Below are 9,267 nucleotides of genomic sequence, written 5' to 3' on the forward strand. Positions count from 1 at the left end.
GTTCCCGCTCACTGGCTGAGCGAGGGGTGGGCGCAGCACCGAGGGTTGTGATCCCGTTGCCGGTCCCGGTCCGGTACGGGTGCGACACTGAGGGTTGCAGTCCGTTGCCGGACACGAAAAAAGACAAAAAAAGGAAAAAAAAAAAAAAACTTTCACCATTTAATTTGCCACTTTAAAGTGCCCAATTCAGGGCTGGCCCGGTGGTGCACTGGAGAGTGTGCCGCTTAGGAGTGCGGCGGCGCTCCCGCTGAGGGTTCGGATCCCATGTGGAGGCCGGTTCCCGCTCACTGGCTGAGTGCGGTGCGGGGGCAACACCGAGGGTTGCGATCCCGTTGCTGGTCCCCGGTACGGGCGCGACACCGAGGGTTGCGATTCCATTACCGGTCAGTAAAAAAAGACAAAAAAAAAGGAAAAAAAATAAAAATAAAAAAATAAAGTGCCCAATTCAGTGGGTCTTAGTATATTCACAAGGTTGTGCAACCATTACCACTGTATGAGTCTGTTTCTCTTGCTCATAAAAAAAATACCCAGAACTGGATGATTTATAAGAAAATGAAATTTATTGCTTACAGTTTCTGAGGCTGGGAAGCCCAAAGTCCAGGGAACACATCTGGTGAGAGCCTTGGTGATGGTGACAGTGATGGCAGAGTATCACATTGTAAAAACGGTGGAGCAGAGAGAGACCACCCTCCTCATTCACTCTCCTTTTAAAGCCCTCAGAGCCACGCCCATGACCACCATTATCAATCCATTCATTAGGGCATGGTCATCAGAATCGAATCACCTCTTCAAGGCCCCACCTTTCAATGACCATAATAGGATTTCCCACCCTCAACAGTTACAATGAAGATGAAGCTTTAGTGACTTTGGGGGGGCCATTCAATCTACTGCAGGAGATTATGGGTAACTCCATCATGTAAGGCTGCAAGGCGGATGGAATGACACTAATAAGACTTCTCACAGAGACTGGCATTCAAAGTAGTAGCTGAACATCAATCACAAGTGAATTTCAAGTGAAATGGAATAGTGAAGCGGACTTTTCCTGTCATTTCAGCATGCCTTATTGCTAGCCTGCTTCACAGAGCATGTGACGAGGCAGTCACCTGCCCAGAGTGACCCAGCAAGCAAGAGCAGAGCCAGCATTTAAAGCCAGAGTCCATTTGCTTCCGAGGTCTCTGGATGAGGGCCAGGATACTCAGGGACACCAATTTGGGAGCTTCAGGGGGAAACCCTTATTGCCTTTTAATTTTTTATTTAAGTCTAAAAAATTAAGTTTTATTAAGTATAATAATATAACTACAGCTTGTGGTTAGAAATACATATTTAATGAAAAAAATAAACTGTCGGTGTGTGTGCAAAAACACATTTTGCTGATAGGGTGTGTGACCAGGAATGTGAAGATCCCTTGGTCCACCCAGCTCTGGGTGTATGTGGGGGGGACGAGGAGGGAGGGTATTGGTTCTGGAACATCCCTGTACTCCCAGTTTCAGGTTAATGAAGTCATGAGGTTGAATGAGGCAGAATTTGTCTTGTTCTTCAAGATCCATGACAATGCCGCCTCCTCCAGGAAGCCTCCCTTGACTTCCCAGACATGGCTCTGACTTCCTGCTCTGGGCTCCTCAGCCCAGGGTCCTGGGGTCTCTCTGCTCCAGGCCTGATCATGGAGGTGTTTATGCCTTGAGGCTGAGGTCTTTCTGGGGTCCTGGTAATGCTCAGGAACAGAACAGGTGAGGCAGAGTTTGCTGAATGAATGAAGAGTCTGTATGGCCCACTGAGTCAAGTGTGGATTCAAAAGACCAGGCTGTTTAGGGGTGGGGAGAGTCGGGTGACACTTGGGATCGGAGGCAGCCACAGGCCAGGCATCGAAGGCCAAGGTTGAGGAGGCGTGGCCAGCGGAAGAGGAGGCGGTGGCTGCTTAGCACATACAGGCGGCCGGAGGGGTGCACAGCTTTGAGCATGGTCAGCGGGCTGTAGCGAACATTGGGCTGTCGGCGCAGGGGTGGTCGGGACGAGTTGATGACCTTGACAATGGCCTGTGGGGTGGAGCCCTGAGCTCTGGGACCCAGAGAGTCTCCCCCCCCGCCCAAAACGAGACCCATGTCTTGCTGAGGTGGGTCCCCACCCACCTGGACCACGTCCTGTGGACTCTGTCCCACGGAGCGGAAGAGATCCCTGGAGGCTGGGAGGTAGAGGTCCCGGAAGTAGCACAGGGTTTCAGGATCGGTGCCTGGAAACTCAGCTGCGGAGACCTGCGCCAGGAGCTTCCCCTCAAACTCCGTGATCACTGGACCTGGCTCCACCAGGGAGATACTGGGGATAGGGGCAGGGGGAGTGGGTCTGGTGCCCCAAGCCACTCACTGCCCCATTTTGCCCATTACTAACTCCCTTTCCTCTTCACTCCCAATTTCCCCCATCATTGCCCCCATCCCATCCCATTCCACTGCTTCTATTTTCCCATCACTGCCTTCCTTTTCTTATCACTGCCCTATCTGCAGTTACTGCTCTGTCCCCTTCCAATGCCTCCGTTTCCCTCCATACTCATTCCATTTCCCGCCACTGCCTCCACATCCCCCTCTGTGCCCAAGTGCCCGGCTCACAAGATGTTGAACTGGAGCAGCTGGATAGCGAGGCTCTCAAAGAATCCCTCCAGGGCAAACTTGGAGGCTGCATAGATGTCATTGAAGACGACACCTGAGAGGATTGGAAGGGGGAGGACTTTTGGGGGGGTCTGGGTGATGGGCTTTGTGGGTCCCAGAGTGATGTGATGGGGTCTTTGGGAGACAGAGCAAAGAGGATTTGAGGATCAGAATGAGGGATATCTAGCAGCAATGTGATGGGTGAGTGGCGTTGTGTGATGGGAGAATTTAGGGTCAGGATAGGCTTGTCCTGGGGTTCCAGGTGCCACCTCTTCCCAGCTGCACCTAGTCCCAGGAAACCCCTTATTTCCCTTCATTCTCTAACCCCCTAGGCTACCTGGGTAAGGGATCCCCAGGGTCCCTGGGAAAAGCTTCATCAGCAGGGCCTTTGTCATTCCTAGTAGATGCTGTTTCTCGATGGCAGGGTGACAAGTAGGATGGATCCTTAAGTGACTGCTGAGGAGGGGGGATGACCCCAGGAAATTTCCAGGGGGAGAAAGGGAGTCTACAGCGGTCCAAGGAGGAAAGACCCAGGAGCAGGGATGGCAAGTAGGTGACCTCCAGAGTAAGCCCATAGCAGACATTGCTAATCAATCGCTGCTCTTTTTCTCCTGAGCCTCAGAGACCTGAATCCAGACATCTCTAGGGCCTAGTGGGGTGGTGTTTGGAAAGGAGTCATCTCAGGAGAAAGAGTTTTGATAGTTTCTCTGGGTTTTGGAGGGTGGTTGGGACAGATTTTTGGGGGTATCCAGAAGCGGGGTTGATGCTGGGATGTGGATAGCTGTTATGACATGTATACCATCACCGCCTATTCTTATACCATGGCAGACATAGTTAATCTATCCCCATACTTTCTCCTTCTGAGCTTTCGAATCCTTTCAGTACAGCTCTCCAGGATCATTCAGAACATGACCTAAAACCTATTTGCCATCCTTCCAGTCTGGGGAGGGCTAGATACTGGGGGAACTTCCAGGAGTGGGTCTCCAGGGCTCACCTTGCAGCCCCATGACACTGCTGACCACCACAATGTGGCCCTGTCGCCTCCTCTTCATGGCTGGAAGCACAGCTTTGACCAGACGGACAGTCCCAAAAAAGTTGGTGTCAAAGACGTTCTGCATGGCAGCTGTGCTAATTCCCTCCAGGGGCCCCACCAGGCCCACTCCAGCATTATTCACTAAGGAAGGGGGTGCTGAGGGTTACTGTGAAGCCATTCAACTCTTCTAGTGTCACTCCTATGGGACACTCTTTGAATTACCTCACCCCCAACTCCAAGTCTGGTGCTAGTCCAAGGTATCTTGAACAGACAAATTTGGAGCCTTGATGACCTTTAAGCACAGTTTAGCATTTGTTAAGGGGACCCTGAGTCCTGGGTGGGGGATAGGGCCCCTGGGAACAGCATCCCCTTTAATGCATGAGCAATTCAACTCTGACCCAAAATTGCATCAAAACAACCACACCTACCCTCTAAGGAAGGTTTAGGGACCATGAGTTTTTCTTCATCATGATCCCTTCCCCAAGTGACTCATCGAAGTAACTTTCCCAACCACATATGGTTTTCTCCATATGTGAGAACTTCTATTCCATAAAACACACCCCACCCCCAGGTCTCAGTTTATTTCTAATATTTCTAATAAGTTAGCTGGCATTCCGGGATCTTGGCCAACTGGTCTACCCTTCTGTCCAGGGTCAGAGGTTGCTGGTGAAGCAAGAGGGCCAGTGCTCAGATCTTGTTGTGTTGAGAGTCTATGCTTATACCAGGGAGGTAATGAGTGTCCCCAGGGTATGCAAGTCTCACCCAGCACGTCCACTTCTCCCTGGATGCTGCTGAGACACTGGGCCACTGACTCATCGCTGCACACGTCCAGCTGGGCCACGGTGAGGGTCTGCCCCAGGGCCTCCCCAGCAGCTGCTTCCAGGGGTCCCTTCTTTCCCAGGTCCCTCATGGTGGCCACCACTGGGGGCAGAGAGCAGAGCTGGGACAGGCACTGGGCTCCTTTTCCCTGTGTGGGCTTGCATATTTTTGTGACTTTGCATGAGCAGCCACAGAGGGATGAAGACCCACAAGTTTACACACTCACTTTCATGACACACTCAACAAATGCACACCTGTGTTCACACATTTACATGTACCCACATCTATCCATGCACCTCCCTACCCACTTGTCCATCCATCCACTTACCCATCCACCCACCCATTCATCCATCCATCCATCTATTCATCCACACATCCACTTACACATCCACCTACCTATTCATCTATCCATTTATCTATCCATCCACTTACCCATCCACCCACCCATTCATCTATCCATCCATCTATTCATTCACAAATCCACTTACCCATTCATCCACCATTCATCCATCTCTACATCCACCCACCCACCATCCATTCATTCATTTATCCAACAAACATTTATTGAGCATCTACTATGCACTATGCCCTATTCTACATACTAAGACTAGCGCATGAAATAAGATAAAGTCTCTACCTTCATGGAACTCATAGCCTAGTAAATAAGACAATAGAATACATAAATATAACACAGATTGCCATGAGAAAAAAATGCATACAGACTAGAGCCAATGTATGTATGTGCATATTTGCACACTCCAGTGTGACTAGCCACATTTATATAATCAACAAAAGTCCCAATTTATTGAACACTTACTATGTGCTAGGCATTGTGTTAAGCACTATCTCTAACTCACGAGAACCCTGTGAATTAGGCCACTGACTTATTTTTCACAGATGACCACAACAATATCTTCATCCCATATGTTCTTCTGAAACCTTGCCACTCTCTCAAGACACAGAGGCTAATTCCCCTCCCCTCAATCTTATGACTAGCTGGGAACCAATGGGGGTGATGCTGTGTAGTTTCTGCATCTTGGTCAGAAAAGGTGTTGCAACTTCTACATCGCTTCCTGCAATAATCACTCCTGAAGCTTTCAGCCACCACGTAGCAGCTCAAGTGTCCTGAGGCCACCATGCTGTGAGAAAGCCCAAGCTATCTGAGACAGAGAGACCATATGGAGAAGCCCTGAGATTACTGGGAGAGAGAGAGATGCCTGTCCAGCCCCCACTGTTTTAGTTGCAGCCCTTGACCTTGAGCCAGACCCGCCTAGCTGAGCCCTTCCTGAATTCATGACTCTGTAAACCATGAGTGAAAAACAAGGGATTGCAGTTGTTTTATACCACAAGTTTTAGGGTGATTTTTTTTTTTTTTTTTTTTAGCAATCGTAACTAGAACAGATGGTTAAAGTTATTAACCCCATTATACAGATGAACAAACTGAGACTCAGCAAGGTGAAGTTCCTTGACTCTCCCACCCCTAACAAGTGTTAGAACTGAGATTTGAAGTTGTGTTTGTGCTAAGATCATGTTCTTAAGCTCAGCCTCACTAGATACACTCTACCTACAAGTTTGCATACCTCTCCATGCATGTGCCCACAGTCACTCAAGCACACACCATGGGGCATTTGCACATTGTCTGTGGGCCTGTGTAATTCACAGATTGCAGATGAATGGCCACTTGCATCTGTATGCAGTATAGTGACAAGCAGGGACCCAGGGCCTGGGCTGCTTGAGTTCAAATCCCAGCTCTGTCATCTTCCAGCTGGGTGGCATTGGCAAATAACCTTTGACAGTCTGTGCCTCAGTTTCCTCATTTCTGAAGTGGGGTGAATGATAGTGACCCCACATGGGCATTGTGAGGGTTACATGATTTACTAGATGCAAAACATTTAGAATGCACCCTCTAGCATAAACACCATCAGTAGTCCACAGGGACACAAGTTCTTCCCTGCACACGGAAATTCAAACTCTCACACTCAAAGATGTGTATGTCTCTAAGACAGAGGGCAGAGGGCTGGGAGAAGCAGCCCTGCCAACTGGGATGATGCCATCCCCCCAGCAGCCTCCTCTTAAGTAACAGCCTTTTGCCCACTTCGACTCCAGCCTGTTCTGGGTCAGGGGTTCTCAGGACTGGTTAGGGTGCAGGTTAGGGTGCAGGCCAGGGCAATTCACTCCAGAGTCACAGGAAGGCAAGTCCCTAGCCCTATAGGCCCCCCCCTCAAACTCCCAAGGTCATGAGCACTTAAGAGGCTTATCTTGGAGCAGTAATCTGGGGACAAGTAGGGGAGCCAGTGTCAGGGAGGTAATTATTCCATCCTAGGCAATGCCCAAGTGAAACCTTCTCAGAGAAGGTTTCTCAGACCAGCCCTTCTAAAAATATCCCTCCCCCACCCTTGACCACTGTCCCCTTGTTTTGTTTTGCGTCTTTATTACCTCCAGACATCCACTCACTAACAATTTCTTTTTATCCGTTTATTGTCTGTTCTCTCTCCCCTCCCCCACTACACCACTATGCAGGGCTGAGATTTTTGTCTATTTTGATCACAGCTGTGTTTCCAGCGCCCAGAACAGTGCCTGGCCCTAGTAGGTGCTCAAGAAATATTTGTTGGATGAGGGACGACTCGTGGAGGGAGAGGTGGAAAAGGGACTCCCCCCTCCCCCCATGTGTCTTGGGTCCTCCTCAAGCCTGCAAGTGCAGCTGGAAGGGACGGGCTAGCGGAGATGGTGTAGGGTGAGGGTTCCCAGAAGCCATGCCCACCCCTACATTGCCCTGGGCCTCTTACCCTTGTAGCGTTGCCTGGGGTCACGAGCCAGCTGCACCGCCAGCTCCAGGCCAATTCCTGATGAGCAGCCCGAGATCAGCACAGTCCGGGGAGCAGCAGCCATGTTGATCCCCTGTCTGGACGCGTGACCTCAGCTGGCAGCACCTGACTTCTGCCATCCACCCTTGGCTCATCTGCTCCTTCCCAAGCATCCTCCCACTGACCCCTTGCAGGGCAAAGGGGCCCCGGGGAGACCCCAGTTCTGGACTGACTCTGACGAGGTGCCTGGGGGAATCTCTTCAACTCTCTACACCCTATTCCCTTTATCTGTCAAAAATTTCTTCTCCGCACCTGCTATGCTTATGACTGCTTTTTAAAATTTTTGTTTTTATTATGGCTGTTAATTATTCAGGGCCAGGGAGAGTTTCAGTGTGAGGGATGAGTGGGGCCATTCTCTTACTGTCTGTAAGAATCTCTGACTGGAGGGAGAGAGCGAAAGAAGGTTACAGAGTGTGGGTCCAGGGTCCTTTCCAAGAGGGAATGGGTGCAGGACTGTCAGAAGACAGGGTTAGGCTACAGGAAGAACTTCCCAGCAAGGCAGGACAAGGCAGGACTTTTGTGACAGCCTTTTAGTTGGAGATGTCTCAGCCTCAGATGTCCCTGGAGAGAAGGGAGGAGCCACTTAGAGAAGATTCTCTCTCCTGCCTCCCACCCCGGGGGGCCCCCATCTCCCCCTCAGGCCAGAGGCCACACTCGCTCCTCTCCAGGGACACAAAGACTCTTTGTTTGAGGAGGAGCCAGAGGCTGGGAGCAGGCACTGCCCTCGAGTCTCCTTCTCAGTTGGGGGACAGTGCAGGGTGCAGGATCCGCCCCTTTGATTCCTCCCTGGGGAATTTCCTTCATATCCTGCCTGTCTGCACTTGTGCAATTACACAGAAGCTCTACCCGACCCCCTGGGGCCTTTTCATGGTGGGGGGTAGAAGGTGGGGGCCTCTGCTTCAGCCCAGGAAAGGCAGGAATTCACCCCTTCCCTCCTGGTGGCCGTGCCCTGCTTTAGGGTAGGGCCAGACTCCCTCATCTGATGGGGACTTGTGTGAGGATTTGAGACTGGAGCTAGGGCATTTATTTGGATACCAGAGGAGGGGGAAGGACATGACGGCTAGGGGTGGAGGTGGGACCCTTTACTTGAGAACTGAGAGTTTGGAGGGAAAGCAAAAACTGCATTTTGAAATCTATGGTGAGAGTTTAGGGGTGGGCCAGGAAGCTGAATTCTGGAACTTGTTTTACTTGAGAACTGAGAGTTTGGAGGGAAAGCAAAAACTGCATTTTGAAATCTATGGTGAGGGTTTAGGGGTGGGCCAGGAAGCTGAATTCTGGAACTTGGGTGGAGAGAGGAGGATTTGGGGTGAGTCTGGGAACTCCATTTTGGGATCTGGGGTGAGGCTGGAGGTGATATGAGGACCCCTTACTTAGGGACCTGAAGGGGGGGCTTTGAGGTGAGGCTGGTACCTCCTCTTGTGGGTCTGGGCAGGTGGGTGAGAATGTGGGGTGAGGCTGGGACCCCATTTGGGGGCCTGAGCGACACAGAAAGGATTTGGTGTAAAGCTGTCCCTCCTCCTAATTCCGGGGCCTAGATAGAGGCTGGAGCTTTAAATGAGGCTAAGATCTCCTTTGAGGGGCCTGCTAGGAGGAAAGGGTTTGGGGTAAGGCTGGGACCCCGAATTCTAGGGCTGGATGGGAGTGACCCTTCTCCACTGCGGGCCAGGGCAAGAACGGCCCCGCTGCCGGCCCAGGGCTCCGCCCCGCGCCGGCCAATCAGCGCTCAGCACAAACTTTCCCAACTCCCCCCACCAGCTGTCACCCCTCCACCCCCCTCCGGCGAGCCCCGCCTAGCCCGGGCGCTGGAGCGCAGGGCGAGGCCAGGGCGGGGTCTCGGGCAGTCTCCTGCGGATCCCGAGTGGAGCCGGCGGCCGCGCGTGACTGCGCCGAGCCCGTGGAGTCGCCGCGCCCCGCA

At 51.6% G+C, this 9,267-nt stretch overlaps 1 protein-coding gene across 1 annotated transcript; it reads right to left on the reverse strand.

The window, feature by feature from the left end:
• Positions 1–1,805: 1,805 nt before the first annotated feature.
• RDH8 (retinol dehydrogenase 8 (all-trans)) lies at positions 1,806–7,611 on the reverse strand. Its single transcript, XM_008578029.1, has 6 exons — positions 7,275–7,611; positions 4,432–4,590; positions 3,631–3,810; positions 2,598–2,691; positions 2,127–2,310; positions 1,806–2,033 (listed from the first exon to the last, which is right to left on the reverse strand). The coding sequence occupies exons 1-6, from the start codon at positions 7,375–7,377 to the stop codon at positions 1,806–1,808; spliced, it is 948 nt and encodes a 315-aa protein (XP_008576251.1). The 5' UTR covers positions 7,378–7,611.
• Positions 7,612–9,267: the final 1,656 nt, after the last annotated feature.

This window comes from Galeopterus variegatus, unplaced genomic scaffold, assembly GCF_000696425.1.
Source record: "Galeopterus variegatus unplaced genomic scaffold, G_variegatus-3.0.2 Scaffold1619, whole genome shotgun sequence".
Lineage (NCBI taxonomy): Eukaryota > Metazoa > Chordata > Mammalia > Dermoptera > Cynocephalidae > Galeopterus > Galeopterus variegatus.

Excerpts from the sequence above, each read along its gene's own strand:
- RDH8 (XM_008578029.1), bottom strand. The coding sequence starts at position 7,377 with ATGGCTGCTGCTCCCCGGACTGTGCTGATCTCGGGCTGCTCATCAGGA. Across the intron at positions 2,692-3,630 it reads CAGTGTCATGGGGCTGCAAG|GTGTCGTCTTCAATGACATC; the intron begins GTGAGCCCTGGA and ends CAATCCTCTCAG. Across the intron at positions 2,311-2,597 it reads CTGCTCCAGTTCAACATCTT|TATCTCCCTGGTGGAGCCAG; the intron begins GTGAGCCGGGCA and ends CCCTATCCCCAG.